The sequence below is a fragment of the Centruroides sculpturatus genome, unplaced genomic scaffold (assembly GCF_000671375.1).
Source record: "Centruroides sculpturatus isolate CEXI.00-Female unplaced genomic scaffold, Cexi_2.0 scaffold457, whole genome shotgun sequence".
NCBI classification, from domain to species: Eukaryota; Metazoa; Arthropoda; class Arachnida; order Scorpiones; family Buthidae; genus Centruroides; species Centruroides sculpturatus.
The window spans coordinates 270,617-289,668 of NW_019385803.1; the positions used below are offsets into that span (position 1 = coordinate 270,617).

At 32.9% G+C, this 19,052-nt stretch overlaps 1 protein-coding gene across 1 annotated transcript in view; it reads right to left on the bottom strand.

Moving 5' to 3' along the window:
• The window catches only part of LOC111642216 (palmitoyltransferase ZDHHC17-like), a 70,491-nt gene that overhangs the window by 38,444 nt on the left and 12,995 nt on the right, over positions 1-19,052 (bottom strand). Inside the window, exons 2-6 of the mRNA XM_023388513.1 lie at positions 6,736-7,079; positions 6,528-6,598; positions 6,316-6,454; positions 6,068-6,230; positions 5,867-5,992 (exon numbers count right to left, since the gene is read on the bottom strand). Coding sequence (XP_023244281.1) covers positions 5,867-5,992; positions 6,068-6,230; positions 6,316-6,454; positions 6,528-6,598; positions 6,736-7,079 — 843 coding nt within the window. The remainder of the gene's footprint in view (positions 1-5,866; positions 5,993-6,067; positions 6,231-6,315; positions 6,455-6,527; positions 6,599-6,735; positions 7,080-19,052) is intronic.

Below are 19,052 nucleotides of genomic sequence, written 5' to 3' on the forward strand. Positions count from 1 at the left end.
ATATCATATGGTTGATGGTATCAAGGGTTTCTGTAGAGCAAAAGCAAAAAGGCAGTTTCTGCCCAGTTATACATCGCCAGGTAGCTTCAAAAATTACCATGCTCAATAAGTAGTTGAGCAGTAGCAAACATTTAATCTCTAAGTGGTGATGAGAATCTGCATTCAACACTAGGAAAATAAAGTCTTGTTATTTTACTAGTTTTACTGCTCAACCATTGTTGGTTCCACTTCTGCATAGCATTGTTATGAATATAATTTTTAAGGCTGCTACGTGAGAGAGGGATGAGAGTATAGTCCAAGTCAGTGTCCTTTGCAGCTGACTTAGCCTCAAAGTCGGCTTTTTCATTTCCTAGTATGCCAATACGGCCAGGAACAAAAATAAAAGTTTTCTTATTAACATGATTTTTAATATGGTGCTGGATATATGTGATTTTGTTGCTATTGCAATTGGGGTTTAAAAGAGCTTTTAGGACAGACTGAGAATCACTGTAAATGTTGATAGAAAGAGTTTTGTTAGGTAGTGAAGTGGTCTACTGAACAGCTTCATCTTCAGCTTGACACTAGACAGCATCATCTTCAGCTTGATAGATGGAGGTATGTGGGGGGTATCTGTACCTTCTAACATATTTTGGGCAAAATATGTCAGCTTGCAGGAAGATACAGACACTTGAGCTGACATGAAGGGGGCCTTTGGACCCATCTGTGTAGATATTAATGTCAGCATGGTTATCCATGGAGGAAGCAGATGACAACAAATGCACCCTGGGATAACCCTACTTACAAGGGTGATGAACACAGTTAGAAGGGTAATTGCAGTGTGGTAGCATATGAATAGCCGTAGATAGGAGTAGAGACCATTGTTGAGCCTTGATGTTTGTGGTTCTGATGTAGTAGTTTAGAACTTTTTCCTCAATACATAGTGGCAAAGGAAGGAGCTCTGCTAGTATCAGAGAGGCATTTGTAGAAACGGTTCTGCAGCACTTTGAAATTCTGATGGCAAACTGTCTTTGAAGAGAGTAATTTATTTGCTATTGAATTTTTACTAGTTACATGACCCCAGCTAGAGGCTGCATAAAGTAGCATTGGTTGTATTGCCCCATTATATAGAGTTTTACAAGATTTATGATTTAGTCCCCAGGTGCATCTAGCACATTTTAGCAGCATGTAGTTTATTTTCTTGGCCTTAGCCAAGATATAATCAATATGATAACTGTATGTGAGTTTAGTATCAAGGATTACTCCCAGATACTTTTGCCAATCTAACCATTTGATTAAGTTACCATTTAGTAAAACCTTGGGGTATGTAAATTTGTAATTGTTGGTGAAAAGCATGGCTTTGGTCTTATAAGTACAGAATTGGAGTTTATTAAGATAGGCCCATTTGGAAGCTCTACTTTCCAGAAAAGCAGTGTCCCTTTGCTGACACACAATGACAAGGTCATCGGCATAGGCTTGAACACTAATTGTCTTGTCATATTTGGTTTTCAGAAAGGAATTTACCACCAGGTTCCATAAGAAAGGAGATGGGATACCACCTTGAGGGCAATATTTAGTTAGGAGTTTTTAACAGAGTGATCATGGTAAGTGATCATTTTCCTATTAGTTAAAAAAGAGGAGACCAACTTGATAAGATAGATTGGACAATCTAGTTGGGAGAGATCATTGATAATGCTTGAGTGCCAGTAGTTGTCAAAGGCTCCTTTAACCTATTCGATGTTGAAATTTTTATTTGTTGCCTGTGACACCATGTTGAATTTTCGTCTATGTTAAGCCTAAAATTTTTTTTTTAAATAATAATTGTGTTTACTGTATCGTAAAAAATCATTTTTTAATGTTTCACAAACAAAATATATATATTAAATAATATAAAAACGAAAAAAATTTTATTTTAAAACTTCGTTTTAATATAAAAATTGTGACGCAAAGCGACATCTAGTATCAAAAACGTTCTGATGTAAACACGGAAATATTCAGGATCGCCCACGCAGGTCAATGAGGTCAACATGAATATTTTTGGGATCAACATAGAACAGGTTAATATCCAAAAATATAGCTGCAGTATAAACTTTGTTATTCAGGCCTTCTTCTTTAATGTCTGTCAAGGCATAGATGGCATCTTCAGCACTTCTGCTTTTTCTGAAGCCTTACTGGTTTGGGTCAAGCCAGTAGTACGTATTAGCATGCCACACAAGTCAGCCTAAAATAATTTTTTCAAAATCTTTACCTATTACTGGAAGAAGGCTAATTTGTCTATACTGTTTGGAGGGGTTGTCATTTTCAGTCTTTGGCTTTTTGATAAGGATGACATTGGTAATTTTCCACTGATCAGGAAAGCAAGAAAGTCTTAGGCAGGAGTTGTACAGACTGAGTAGACGTGGCTCCAAAAGGTTGAAACACATCTGTAGCATTTTGGAATAGATCTCATCACATCCTGGAGCCTTATGAGGTCCCACGGAGAAAATAGCTTTCTTGAGTTCGAAAGTGGAGAAATAATTATCTATCAGTTGGAGCTGAACACACACTTTGACAGTTTTTTCTGATTTGTGTTCAGAGAATTCATCTGTAGTATTATCTCCAGGAAAAAGTTGTGCAGCCAGGGCTGATAAAGCAGATTTGATATCATAACTTTGATGGATGTTATCTATGGGTGCCAGAAGTGTAAGATCTGTGTTGTTCCTGTTTAAAATCCTATAAACGTTTTTCCATGGATTAAGATTTCCCTTTGTATGTTCTGCCAGGATTTCAGCTTTTCTGACTCCATTTCTCTAATATATTCCTTTTTTGCTGACCTGTAGTCAGTTTCTTGATTGACTCTCAATTGGGATTTTTCTGCCTTTGAAATTTGTGCCTATGGGAATTGACCTGTTTTCTCAGAAATGTTAATGCTGGGTCCACCACAGTACAGCTTTTTTTAGAGGAACTTTCCTGGGAATGGCTTTCTCTGCTGCATTTTTCAGAATGTTATTTAGCCTTAAGCCCCATTTATCAATTTCCTGTTCAGTGTTAAGATAGGTTAGTGTACTTAAATTATTCAATTTTTCTTGAATTAGACCATAAAACATTTACCAGTTTGCTGTTTTTAGGTTGAAGGCATTACTTTTTGTAAGGCAAAGCCTGTGTTGCTGTTCAATGCAAAAGGAGATGGCTCTGTGATCAGAAAGCATCTCCTGTTCTACCAGAGACCAACCTGTGATCTTTTTAGCCAGAGAGGAGCCAGTGATAGTTAAATCAATCCAACTTTTGCCCAGAATAGAGTCATAAGTTGAATCACTTGGTTCATTTATAACAGTAAAATTTTGATATTCTAAGAATTCTTCAAATTGGGTACCTCTGCTATATTCTATGATATCATACCAAAGAGTGTTTCTGGCATTGAGTCAACACCAATCAGCAGCCTATTCTTATTTCTTATCAATTGGTTCATAGGTTTCCTCTAAAAAAGAGATGGCATCATTCAGAAGCCAGCCAGGGTAGCAATAAACTGGAGATAAGAACAGAACAGTATCCAGAGTAATAGATATTACAGTGCAGTACTCATTACATAGCTGGGTTAGCTGCAATATGGGGATATTTGGTTCATATAATAATGCAAGCTAGGGGATTGAGGACAGCTGCAGAGATAATCTTGAAACTCCCAGGAAAGCCAACAACTTTGGTATTATATATGTAAGGATCCTGTAATAGAGCAATGTCTATGTCATTATCTATTAAGTATTTTGCCAGATTTCCTGTGACAGCCTTGGAGTGATTGACATTAAATTGAAGAATTTTAATATGATTCTTGGTATATAGCTTCTTCATAGTCTGTTTTTTCAATCAGTTTTGATTTAACTTTTAAGTATACAGGACATTCTGGGTCCATGGCTTTGAGAGAAACATTTTGAACATTGATTTTTAGACGTTTAGCCCATCTGATACAAATAATGCACTTAATAACAGAAGACTTGGTCTTTTCCACACATTCTACATCTATGATCCTCGACACCACAATGTGAGCAGGTCTGGTTGTTCCGGTACACATTTTGAAGCAATATGACCAAATTTACAGCAGTTGTAGCAATGTTTGATTCCTAAGTAATTAAAGACTTGATGAGATCTAAGTCCTATATACACACTTCTGTTTTTTAGTAAATTTTGATGAACTTGTGGTGTGGTCAACAAAACCCATGTTTTTTCTTGAAGAGAGTCTGCCTTGATCTGAAGGAGAATAGTGGTTGTAGTATCTGATCTTTTTCTTTAAGTATTTTTTTAAGTTATCATTCTGTACAATGACAGTGTTAAACAACTCCTCTTTATTTAGGTTAGAGCACATATGGTGTATTTGAACTAAGGGCTTTCTTTTAGTTTTCTTTCTTGTCGAAAATTTGAATTTGGAGTCATTATTATTGTTGATTATTTCAATAATTTTATTGACACCGGCAGTGTTGGATATTTGGAGGTTGACTGTCCCATCTTTTTGCACCAGACAGGAGTCAATCCTGATGCCATTTGTAGCTGGTTTTAGTACAGATCCTAAATGACTTCTGACTGTATTTTTATCCACTTGCAAGTTTTTAATCCCTGGAGTTAACAGTAATGTCTCCTTTTTTTGTACTTGACCAGGCTGGTATGGACTTTGACTCTTGAAGCTTTAACAGCATTTGCATATGATTTCAATTGCAATTGATAATGTATTTTATCATCTTGCATTTTAACTATTTCTTCTTGTACTACACTGTATTTATCTAAACAACATAAATGAATGTCAGTTATCCTTTGTATTAGTTGATCCATTGTGTAGCTTTCTTGTTGGTTGACTGGTATTTATTCACTATGGGCTGATAAATACTTTTTAGTTGGTTGATGGCTTCTGTAAATCTTAGTTTCAATATTTCTTCAATGGCTGCAGAGATGTTTTCTGGGGTAGCTTTAGATTTGCACCCAGGCATCGTGCTGCAGATTAGGCTTAGCTATCACACTAAGCCATGTGCAAGAGTGCAGGGTTGACTAGCAACAAAATAATACAAATTTTTAATACTCACATGGACCAGAGGCCAAAAATCAAAAATAAGACAACCAAATGTTTTGAAGAAATAATAGAAATAAATTAATAATAAAATTAGAACTGGAACAAAGACAAAGCACTGTTCAACTTGACGCCACCTGGCAATCCTCTTAGTAATTTGTGTTTTTAAATCTAAATATCAAAATATTCAGATTTGCATTTGTATGTCATTATATCTGTTGTCTTCATGCTATCTTCAAAGTTTAAATATAATTTATTTTAAATTAACAGCAAAGCAAATTTTTAAATTGCTTTTAAACCCTTGCTATATTTTAGAACCCTTGTTTAACTCCAATAAGTCCTTTTTGTAGAAAATGGACAAATGTTTTCAATCCTTTTCCCTCATTGGATCTTCTTCAAGTCCAGATTTTCTTACAAAAGTAAGAATCCAAAACAAACTTAATTACGAATTCCAAAGTTTTGTAGACAATGTTAATCGGTTTTCTGTAAAATAACTTATTAGAGTTAAACAAAGATTCTAAAATAAGGTGTGTTATGTACAAAAACTCCAATCTATAAAAAGTTTGTGATATTCAAATCTACATTTCAATAAGTATAATTTAAAAAGCAACATAATTTACAAGAAAGCATATTTATTTAGAAGTTACTCTCTAGCATTTTCAGATAAAGTCCATTGTCAGGAAAATATTTTCTCAATCATACATCTCCTGATGATGGACTTGACTGTCCAAAAGTGCTAGAAAGTAATTTGTAAATAAATGTGGAATCTAGTAAATCATTTTATTAGTTTTGTTAAAATATTCGTGTATTTATTAATATATTTTAATATTTAAATCAATAAATAATGATAATATATCTTACTTTGTCTTTATAAATACGAAGACAGCAATTTTTGTTAGGTAATTCTTTTTCTTTCTCAACTTCATGAATGCGATTAGCAATCCATGTTGCAGATAACTTTTCAGCCATAGCACGTGGAGTGTCTCCCTAAAGAGAAAATTAAACTTTGAAAACAAATTATATCTAAAGTTCAATATAAAAGCTAAATTTATATCTTCTGACCTGACCATTTTTTATAAAGACATTAGCCCCTTGTTTTAATAGAAGAGAGACTGCTACACCATTCCTTGCATATACTGCCCAATGAAGGGAAGTATTGCGATGATAGCGATCACTCATACTTAGACTAGCACCAAGAGTAAGTAGCAACCTTGTTGGATCATTTCTACTCATTAAAAATATTTTAGTATTACTACTTTAAAGCCTTAATGATTGTTTCTTAAATTCATAAAACTATTCAAAAATCTTACGTTGTAACTCTATATGCTGACCACATAAGAGGAGTCATTCCATTATGATCCATAACATTTACATCCTGTCCTTTAGCAACAAGATATGCCACAATTGCTGTATGACCAAACTGTGCAGCTAAATGAATGCATGCACATCCTACAAAAAACAAAAAATATTAATAAAAATAAACAATATAATAATAAAAATTTCATATGAAAATTTAGTTAACCTTCTCCATCTCTTAAGGAAGGATCAGCTCCATGTTGCATTAAAAGTACCACCATGGCTAAGTGACCTTGCCTGTATTAAAATTTAATAATATATAATCAACTCCAAAGACATCTAAATCTAGTTACAAAAACAATCTATTAACTGAACTAACTTTTTAATAATGTATGTAAAACTAATTAAATATACATTAAAATATTATATTATACCGAGTTGCCCAATGTAAAGGAGTAGATTTTAATTCTCCTCCGATTGCATCTACTTCAGCTCCTTTGGATATGTAATATTTTACAATTTCCTGCCGATTATTAATTGCAGCCCAATGAAGTAATGTAACATTTTCTTCATCTCTTTCATTTACATCATATCCATCTTCAATTATTTCTTTACACCGTTCAAAAATACCATGTTGGGTTGTTTTGACAATGTGAAAATTTCTATAATCTTCTACTCCTGAAGTAATAGAAGGTTCAGAAACTGGATCTTTCACATCAGGTGCGCTATGATGCCGATGTCTCTGATCTGTCGATATACTTTCATCTTGTCCAAGACACTGTTCAAAATTAATAAATTTATTTTGACATCATAAATATTTTCATTTCTAAGAAATAAAAATAAAAGCAAAAAGGGACTTTATATAAAGAAATTATAAAATATTAAATAAATGTTAAGTAATATTAAATATAACAGATTCAAATCCATTGTTAATTCAAACTATCAAAGTTTGAATTAACAAGGATTTCCTGTAGTATATTGGAATAAATTTGTATATATATTAAAAGCAAAATGTTCCATCTCCACCAAAACTGAAACCAACACTTCACAAAGAAGCAGCATGTAAGGCAAACCGGGTTGCCTGTGAAGTCTACAATTGGTTCCTCAAAAAGACTACCCATTAACTTCCTCCGTGGACTCAGCATGAATTCATGGAAAGAGGTAATTACCAAAGGAAGAAGGTCTTTGCATAAGGATAGGAGACATGAAAAGACTTCACATTTGACTCCAGCTTGGAGTTGAAGAGAGAGCTATTCATTTGCTCCCATAGCAACCATTCTTTAAGTTTGATTTTTAAATAATAACTTTTGGTTATATACAAAATACAGATATACAGATTTAGTTTTTATATCTGTATAAATATTAAAAGCAAAATGTTCCATCATTGCCATACACAAATAACAAATTTAAACATTAATTTGATTTTAATTAGTTTTGATTTTATTTTTTAATTTTGGTTTAGATTTTGGTGTAAAGGCCAGTGTTTTAATTATTTTATTATTTTTAAATTTAATTATAATTTTTAGTTTTAATTAATTTTTGTATCGTAATTTAAAAAACTTTTTTAATTTTAATTTTAAACGAGTTAACATTAATTGAACTGTTGGGCTACCTAGTTTACAGTAAAAACTTTAAAGCTTTTTTTTGTGAAACACTCTAGGCAAGTTTGAGGAACACTGGTTAAGAACCATTGTTCTAAACATTAAAAATTTCAACATGTTATTGATTAAAAAGCATCTACACAAATAATTTCAATTTTATTGTATCATCATCAAATGGTTAAAAAATCCAGCAATAAGTTGCTTAATTTTCCTGGCAACATTTAAAACTGCACCATCTGTTATGATATTTTCAATTATTATAAAATGGCAAAAGGCTTAATTTTGAGGGTAGATATGGGTTTATAAAAAATTGTAAATGCTAATAACAAGTAAAATCATCATTAATTCCAACCCTATTTGAGATATGACACACAAGCCCCCTTTATCTTCCCACCCTTCCAACCTTTAACCACCAAAATTTAATAGCATCAATCCCCTAATATACAAATCTCCCACAAAATTTCAGAAATTTTGGACAAAACGCACATGACTTATTAAGCTTTAGAAGGTAAAAAACTGTGCCCCCCACACACTTTAATATCCATACATACAGAAACAATCTTGATTTTTTTTTACATTTCTCAATGTTTCAAGGTTCCAAGTCCAAAAAGGTAAAAACCTTGGAGGGTCATTTTTTTTTACCAATTGCCATATTTTCCCTCTGTTATATATAATAGGAACAGGAAATATAAAATTATAGATATAGGTAAAATAACTGAAAATATTTAATGTATTATGTACTGTACTGTCACATTGCATAGAACTTTTTTAAAAATCTACTTACTTCCAATGCACTAAAATTCATTCTTTAACCTATCTAGTTTCATTTTTAATTACATTAATCTAGTGGGCAAAACTAATTTTATAATTTTCAATGTAATAAAAATATGGCTTATAAATTTTTTCTAGTATGATTTTAGTTTTAGGAAGCACTAATAGGCCTATATTTCTACCATTAAATATTAAGAATACTTTTAAGAACTAATTTCATCTAAATTTACTAAAATTCAATTTTAAAACTAGAAATACGAAATTCTAGATGAGACTAACAATGTTCAGAACACAAACATTGTATCATCAACTTTATATGTTAAAAATCGTCACTTAACAATTCTCATCTAATAATCATTCCTGATGCCTGTATTATTTGGTTACAACTAGAAATGGCTTCTCTAAAATTTGCATAGATGAATGTGTCTTTGTCAAAAATTAAATTTTAATAAATTGCATTGTCATTGCAAATAAAGATGCAAAGTTTAAGCACACTAAATCTTATAGAAGTAGGAAAAAACTTATCAAACATAATTAAAAACTCACAAACAATTTTTTCTTACAAACTGTTTTCTATTGTAAACTTGAATCTAATTTCTAGTTAAGTGATTATGATAAAATTTATAAGAGGTCAATATGTAAAAATAAATCTCTCTTAAATTAGATTAAATGCATTAAAAACATACATACAAATACATTAAAAACATAATTTAAAAGAAATAAATTTTGTCAATTTTTTTTTAAAGTGACAGCGATGCAAGATATGATATACCATATTATTTTGAGTTTAAAACAGTAACTTAAGGATTTCTAGAAAAAAATTGGATAATATTTAAAAATAAATTAATTTTTAAAAATTTATGAAAAAGTAGAAATGCTAATATTACAACTATATTAGCATTTCTACTTTTAAAGCATAATTAACAAAAAATGAGAAATTTGTCATAAAACTAAACTCTTGAGAAGTGAAAATTACCGTGAATTTAAAATCCTTAAATTTAAAATTCAAGAAACATAATAAAAATGCAAGTTAAATTCAAAGTAATATATTAATTTCAACTGTAGAAGAGAAAAAGTAACTTAGCTGTATCTGAAATTAAAACTTATTAAAAGAAAATATAAAATTACTACAAAACATATTGAGCAATGTGTTATTCAAAGCTGGAACTTAACAATAATTAAATTCACACCTTCCTTATGTCTTCCAGCAATGTGGTTTGATTAATTTCAACCTTTGTCTTCCAGCAATACAGTACTTTATTAAAAACAAACATTTTTAATAAAGTACTGTATTGCTGGAAGACAAAGGTTGAAATTAATCAAACCACATTATTGAAAACATATAGTTTAAAAAAAATTTATTTACTTTAAGCTTGTTTCACAAATTCTCTTCATACTCAATCATAACTGAATTTGAGTTTTGTTATGCATCTTAGTCAACAATCAGAACATGCAACAACCTGATTTGATTATAAATGCCAAATTTGCTGGATAAGCCAAAAGAATCTAGCAGTTTATTTGGCTGACTAAGATTTCCTCACTAATACAAAATATAATAGAAAATTCTAATGTTTATAACAACAGTAAAATCAAGTGCCACTTAAAATATGAATATTGTTATATGTTCAAAGCTACTTACAAACATGCTAGTAATAACTACAAGTGATATGTAAAATTATAAAATGGAAGACTGATCACTCTTCTGATGATAAAGGAATATTAAATGAGAAATGCTTTCAGAGACTTGATTCCAGCTAATAATAAATTTGTTAATATAATCTGAATAGCTTAGGAAGGGGATAAAACTACTTGCTCTAAGTATTATTTGAGAAATAATTATTACTCACACAATATAGAACGTGAGCATTTTCACATTATTTTTTATTTTTGACTACATTCCAAAATATGAATACTAGTTCTTTCGACTCCTTAAAAACTGTTCTTTTTAATTCTTTATCAAATTATCTGATGATCAGATTTAATCTACTTTGTTGTTTTCTAAAACTTTTTCATTTTATAGAACGTACTTAAAATTTTATTATAAAAAATCATAACATTGTGTCAATTTTGACATATAATTCACTTATACTAGCACTTTAATCTAAATAGCACTAGTCAAACTTACAATGTTCGCAACAGTCACAAATTTTCAACATTTACAATGTTTACAATGTATGTTTTCACACCTACAAATGGTGACCAGCTCAGTATGCCAATTACACAAAACAAAGTTCAAATAGTCCAGTATGCTGAACAGGTCCATCAAAAAGACACCTTGCGACGTATCTGAGTCGTAGCTAGATGTAAGCTCCTTCTCGCGGTTGTTGAAGAAACAGACGAGACAAATCCAACCTTGTCTTGAACTTAACATTAACCAACTCCCTTCCAACATGAAGTCCTAAGCGAAGCTTAACCTCCTTAAACAGAACTGAACGTAAACCAACTTAACTTTAACCAAGTTCCTTTGACCAACTTAACTGACCAACTTGAACTTTTCTTAGCCGAACTTAACTTTCCCGCCTTGACTTCAACCTTTTATATCGGTCAACAACAAGCTTGATGACCAATCAGTGTTTCGCTCTTCTGTCAGAGGTCCACTGGTGAGGTGATCAGCCAACCAATCAGCAGCCACACATTCAAAAACCAACAGTCATTTCTCCAACCGACTTTCTGCAATGTTGACCATTAATAGTTTGAAATTAAAAAAAAGGTGGGAATTGTGTTTCTGCACAATTCTATCCCAACAGCACTTATTCAAACCTTTGTTTCAAAAAATATCAAAATTACTATAAAAAAAGAGGACAAGAACTTTCTTGTCTGTAGTATTTTCTTTAATTGTCAAATGTATATCTCAATCAGAAAGAATTATATATATATATATATTAAAAGTTGGTGATGCTGTCAGTGACAAATCTGTTGGTAATTATATGATGATAAACAATTTGATGTTTGATGACAGAAGTTGTAATGCTGATCTCAATCAATCTATTGTTCACTTTTTAACCAATTTTCTTATTTATTATAAATATGATATAGTTTACAACAAACATAACACCACTATCATAATATATGCCATGAGCTTGGGGTCAATGCTAACGTCTGTTGCCAAACATGTGAGAGCATTTAAAATAAACCAGATCAGATCTTTAGAATGCCTGTAGACTTTCAACACATCTATTAAAGGAGAGTGCATTAATTTTAAAGTGTGCCAAATTACATCTATGGCAAGGAGAGTCTTCTTTAATAAACCACATAATTGGAGCAGTTATTACATGATGTCATGGCTATGTGCAATAACACAAAAGGATGAGACTACGAACAGGACACTTTATTATTCGTTCTGAGATGGATACACAGTTAATGGTGAACAACGATGTCAAGCGTGGGAGAAGAACGGTTCAACTGCGCTTCTTCATCGTTTTCCTTCTCTCCTCCTCCACTTCTGTCCCTAACTCCCACACCCTCCAATAAATCTCTCACCCCCAGGTACACACCCTGATCGAGTCGTATCCACCACGTCTCTCCAAATTTCCCCTTTCGCTGTTGGTGGGCCCACTCGTTGTTGCATCCCTCACACATGATTTGAACTCTTTTCAGGTTTGAAACAAAAGCAATTGTCCTAACAGGCTCATTCACATCTCTCTCAAAATAACCAGATTTTTATTTTTGTGAAAATTGTTCTTAAACAATAAAGGAACACAAACTTTTAAATCAGAACTTTTAGCTCACAGGGTTTACTACTAATATCTCCAATATGAATGGGCTTCTACCAATGAAATTTTGTATGTACAGTAGAGACAACAATACCTCCTCTTTATTAAAAAAAAAATCAGTAGATTAGAACTTGCACTGAGTGGTGATTGTGAATGTTAGTCATCCCATGCAACTTCTTATGTAAAAAAAAAAACAGTATTCCAATTGCCAGGTTAAATATATTATAGTTTGTATACTGTTAAGACTTGTAAAGTACTGCATTTAAAAAAATTCAGGTTCTCTTTCTATATAAACAAATTTTGAACTTGAAAACTTTATCTATATTTAAACATTATCAGATGTTTGAGTATTGCAATTAGAAGCTAAATGCTTTCCACATTGCCATCATGAATATTCCAAATTGCAGTTGAGAATGACTAGCATAGTTTAACTCTAAAGGTAAAATCTATCCTCTAGTACAGTAGTTGTTTTTTCTAGTTTAGATGATTTTGAATTATAATTTACATATTTGATGATTGTAATTATGTTTAATTATTTAACCAATAATTCATCTGGTAACATTAAATACTATAAAAACATTTTGAGAAACTATCAGGTCAGTCCATAAGTTCATGCGTATTTTATGACCTTGAGAAAAATCTTGTTTTGCTGTTAAAAATGTCAGTCTAATGTGATACTTTTTACACTGAAGTGTTAAATTGGATCTCATTCATATAATACTGTTCAGAATTGGGAACATTTCAGTTGTTTATTTTCGTTAAAATGGAAGTAACAGATGAATATAAGAGACGTGTTTTATACTTTTTATTTTTAAGTGATGAGAATGCTACAAATGCAGCCAAAAAATTAAATATTGTTCATAATCAAACTGTAATTAGTGTAAGGACTGCACAGAAGTGGTTTGAAAGATTTAGAAATAATGATTTTAGTGTGGAGGATAAGGCTTGTACTGGAAGACCTGTTGACTTTGATGATGATGCTCTCTCTGCACTAGTTGAAGCAGAACCATCTTTAACAGTTGATGAAATTGCAGAACGTTTAAATTCATCCCATGGAACTGTTCATAGACATCTACAACAAATCGGAAAAGTTTCAAAGCTAGGAAAATGGATACCACATGAACTGTCAATAGCTAACTGACAACAACGTCAACTGCTCAACTCCAAAGCTTCAACTGGGAAATTTTACCTCATCCACCATATTTGCCAGATATTGCTCCCAGTGATTATCATCTTTTTCGGAGTTTGCAGAATTTTTTAAAAGGAAAAACTTTTGAGGATGAGAACAATGTAAAAAGGGCTATTTCTGAATATTTTGATTCAAAACCGAAATCATTTTACAAAGACGGGATTAAAAAGCTACCATCAAGATGGCAAGAAATTGTACAAAATAATGGTGAATACATTATAGATTGAAATAAGATTTAATTAAAATTTTTTGTTGCTTTTTTTGTAGATAAAAATGCACACGAACTTATGGACTGACCTGATACTTACTTTTAATGTTGTCATTGTTAAGTAAATATTTCCAAATCTTACTAGTGACAGTATTAAAATGGAGCCCAAAAGGAAATGATTCAAATTTTCAATAAATATACTTTTCCCTATCTTGAGAATTATAATTTATTTTTGCTAAAGGGTCACTCTTTTGTTTTCACTAGTGATGTGCCGGATCGTTAAAAATATATATCCGCGGATACGGATCATTAGTGTCTTGATCCACGGATATGGATATGGATCTCAACTTTCACACTCAGTCGGCACCGGTGCGTGTGACCTTGAACCGATAGTTCACGCTTTGCATTAATAACACGACGTGTTTTGACTTGCACTGCACGTGTTTTTGTTTATAGTGTAAAAGTGTGCTAAATTAGAATTCACCACAAAGGCAGACAGGATAAAGTAACAAAAGTTGATATAATTTTCCAATTAAGCTATTTCGCGTCTTTATACAGATTCTATTTTGGGGGATTCCAACTTCATGTACAAACAGTAGCATGCGAAATTACAGTGATAATAATAGTTAGCTGTATCCAAAGCACGTGTACAATACAGATCCCGATTGCGACAATATAACCCGGAACCTTAAAACTAACCTTAAACACTAACTTAACACTAATAACAGAAAAAGGGATAGAATTAAGAAGACAGAAAAAATGGTAGATAAGATAGAAATACGGATATCTGGGGTTTTGTCCCTTTTTTCGGCTTGTTTCTTTATGCGTACTGTTGGGTGGGATAACACACGTCCTTCTCCTATAACTGGCCAGTTCTCTTCTTCAATAATTAGGATTTTTCCTTCCACAGTCGTCAATACGACCTTAAAACATGATCTTTTTTCTGAACTTATTTCTGAACTATCCGGTCATTGAAAATACGACTCCCAGTATTCTCACCTCGTCCGTACACTCTGCCGTCCGGTTTACGAATGACCTGCTACGTCACTTCTCTTTTTTCTCCGGCTCCTGTTTACACCTTTGCTCCTCAAATTTCTAGGAACTGCTCATCCCACCCAAGGGACAGGGAATAGATAAGAAAGTTCTAGAAGAAAATAGAACAATAGAACAAAGGGTAGAAAGAAGAAACGAAACTAAACTAAAATTAATATTTACAAAAATATAGCGTACCGCCACAATAGTTTAGTGCAGTGTTTCCCAACCTTTTTTGTGCTATGCCCCACCTAAGCCTTTCTAAAATTCTTATGTCTCCCTAACATATACAGCGGCTATACGGTTAACTTAAACTCTGGACAAGTCCTTGTAATTGTAAAAACCTTACTGTCCTTAAATTTTAATATTTTATTGTTAATTGTCTACTTGGACTTTACTTATTAATAGGACTTTATACTGGTGTCTAAAGATTGGCACAGTACTGAGAATTAGTTCAGGAAAGAACAAAATTTCTTTCCTGGACAAGTCCATTTTCGAATTGCCCTCCTTAGCAATCCAATTGCCCCCTGTGGGGCATGGGCCCCACATTGAAAAACACTGGTTTGTGGCTAGTGTGACACGGGATAGCATAGATTACGTTTGTGTTTTTGGAGAGTGTTGAGTTAAATTAAAATAAAAACAATGTCGACAAAAAAGTTTAGTAGTGTAATATGGAAATATTTTACGAAAATAAATGACAAATGTGCTATTGCTACATATCTTTAAAATTTCATATAAGTAATGAAATTCATTAAGATAAAAGATCCGTTAAAGATCTGCTAAAAAGTAACGGATACGGATCTTTTTTCCCTCGGATATCCATGGATATGGATACCCAGCACATCACTAGTTTTCACTCAACTCTGTAGACATTAAGACCCTGTTTTCATGCCTATCATGGATTTAGCCACTCTCATAATGGAATGAAAAGATCATAAATAAAGGAGACTGAAATAGCTGGGTCAATTAGCCTTGAAAATTTCTAAAGAACAGCATGAATCTGAACTAAATCCTGATAGGCTGATACCTTTACTGTTGGAAAAAGCTCTCTCATATTTTGAATAGTTTAGTCTTAGGTTTTTGTAAAATGCCAAAATTTGGAATTTTATTTGTATTAAAATATGTAACTTTATTATATTGGATTTAACAACAGATGGTGTTCCATTTTATAGGTCATTTCACGAATCTTAGCCATGAGTTACACATTGTCAAAATAAGGCCCTAGAGTTTAAACAAAGCTTATGCAGAATGTGAGATGTGCTTTATTGTCTGTTAATTCATATAATGTACATTCTTCACATACTAACATATCCTTGGGCATATTCAAAATCTCAGTGCGTAACCAGCACCTCTCAGCACCTCTATTCAAAATCTCAGACAACTTCTGGTTGCTGCCAGCAAACTGTAAGTATTGTTTTTAGTGCTTGATACTCCAGCACACAAAATGGCAGCCATCATGAGGCTCATAAGACTCTATTTTGTATTTGTAATTTTGAATTTATTTGTTGATGAATAAACCCTGAATAAATAAACACACGGTTAGTATATTAATAGATTTTTTCAATATACTATTGTGAGGATCTGAATCCAGACTTTCCGTGTGTTTACATGATTTGTTCGTAACGTCACATAACAACTATAAACTTGATAAATAACTGTCAACTTTCACACACCTGGGAGAAAAACATCTGTTAAGTTCTCAGGCCTGACAATGATGCTTTCTCATCACCTCAACTAATATCTCGATTTCAACAGTTCCAAATATAGAACAGAACAACAAAGTAGGGGAGTCGTCACCAGTTCCTCGATCTCACCTAATATCAAGGATCGCCTAACATACAGGATAAAGTCAGAACTATTGGAATTAGAACTGTCTTGCCAGACTTTCTGTCTTACCAATTGGTTACTGATCAAGATATCATAAAAGGTATTTATCGCCATGCGTATTTATTGTAAACTCTCTATCTCTCGGGAACTGTGGAACTTTAATGTCCATTTTATATAACTATTATCCCTTGAAACAAATCGAGCATGATTAAGACCAAAATATTGTATGTCCTGCATGGTCTATTGTTACCAATTAAACAGTTGTTATGTTAACTCTTCTCTGCGTAAGTCACTTCCGGTGCACTGTCTCTCCCTCCATCCCAAATCCATTTACTCACACACATGAGAACATGATGGTTTCTGTGTCTGTCTGTAAAGACACAGTGGTGCCAGTCCTGATGAACCTTGTCATTGCGATCTTCGCCGATGCGATATCGACCCTTCGGTCACGTGGTGCCAAAGTATAGGGAGGCCCTTCGGCATTGTCACACTATTAATAGTATATCTACGTATGACATCATATAATTTGTTTTACTTGTTAAACTGTAATGTTAGGATGAATTTAGTTATTCAAAACTCCTACAGAAATTTAAAAAATCTTCATCCTTTCTTTTCAAAATATTCATTTTTCATTAAGTTGTTCTCATTAAATAAGTTCAAAAATAAATTTAACGTAACATAGAAGTCCACATCATTCGCCATTTTTCTTGTTTTTCTTTCCCGATATCCCTGGCAGTCAGTGTTTGTGTTCTCTTGAAAACGCCAGCACTTGCATTACTTCTGGCAGCATCTCACTGGATTGATGATGAGATTTTGAATATACCCCTTGCTATACAACTCATGACAGCAGCTTGGTAAAAATTTGTGAAATGTATTTATGAAATTTGTGAAATGAATAATTTATTTTGTTGTTTTCATTCTTAATTCAATTATATGTAGCATCTGTGAACAAGTAGCACTATTGATGTATTAGATTAGACCAGACTAGACGTTTGCGGTGCCATGGTTTATAACTTTAAAATCATAAGAAATTTAACAATTTGTAAGTAAAATTTTATTATTTTTACTAGCTTACCCGTCGCGCATTGCTGCGATCTCAGAAGAAATGAAATTCAAGCAAACTCATTATAATAAAATTCAATTTACATTTTATCATTTTTATTGAAACTTATTATGTTGGGTTTAGTGGGTTATACTCGGTTCACACCGGTGGCTGTGTACTATGCCGGACCACAGTCAAGGCATAGCAACCAAAATAAGTGTGTGTGGTCTGTATTCAGGAATTTCCTAACAATGTGGCATGTATTCAATATAGTGGCCTTCTGTAGTGTGATGTATCTATTTCTACTCAATTGTAATGTTCTGTTTCCAGGCTTTTGTGTAGTGTGTGTGGTATCACACCTGTACAGGAGAGAACGACAGATACAATAAGCACCCTATCCATCCTCCACAGATGCCTTATTTCCTGGGCAGTTCTGTGTACTTGCTAATTTTTTTCAGTGCATGTGTTTTGTACATTGTGAATGTTTGGAATGGCTATGTCTATAATGTATGTGATTTTATTGTGTTTGTCAATGAGTGTGATGTCTGGTCTGTTGTGATAAACTGTTTTATCTGTGATTATGGCTGTTGTAGCACATTTTGTGCATGTAGTTTTCCAATACTGTCTGTGGAATATACTTGTAGTATGGTTTGTGAATGTAACTAAGTTGTATTTCTTTGCAAGCTCTTGGTGTATTATATTTGCTAGTTGATTATGTCTGTGTAAATAATCTGTCTGTGCCAAGAGCTTGCAACCAGAAGTGATGTGTTGTATAGTTTTTGGCACGATGTGACATTTTCTGCATGTGTCATTTGCGAGTGTTGTATCTTTGAGTATGTGTTTTCTGTAGTTTTTAGTATTTATGTCCTGATCCTGTATGGCAATCATAAATTCTTATGTCTCCCCAAAGAGGCATCCCCGAGCTAACCAGCTGTTTGATGCAGTTTTGTCAACAAAATCCTGGGGCAGGTCATAGGGATGTCTGCCATGGAGTACCTTTCGCACCCATGATTGCTTAATAGTGTCTATGTTTTTTATATGTTGTGTCATATCTGTATGATGTGAGTGTAAGTTTAATGGTGTGCTATTTAAGTCTGCTAGAGTTACTGCTTTATGTAATTGTGATGTTTCTTGTTTCCTGTAGAAAAACTCTCGCAGTGACTGTAGTTGTTTGTAGTAAAGGTTAACTATGTCAATCAGGCCACGTCCGCCAACTTTACGTGGAAGGGTTAATCTTTCTGTGGTGGATTTAGGATGATGATGTTTATGCTTAGTAAGTGTTGTTCTTGTTTTCCTTTGGAGTTGCTCGAGATCTGTGTGAGTCCAATGTATAACTCCAAAAGAGTATGTGAGTACTGGGATGACATA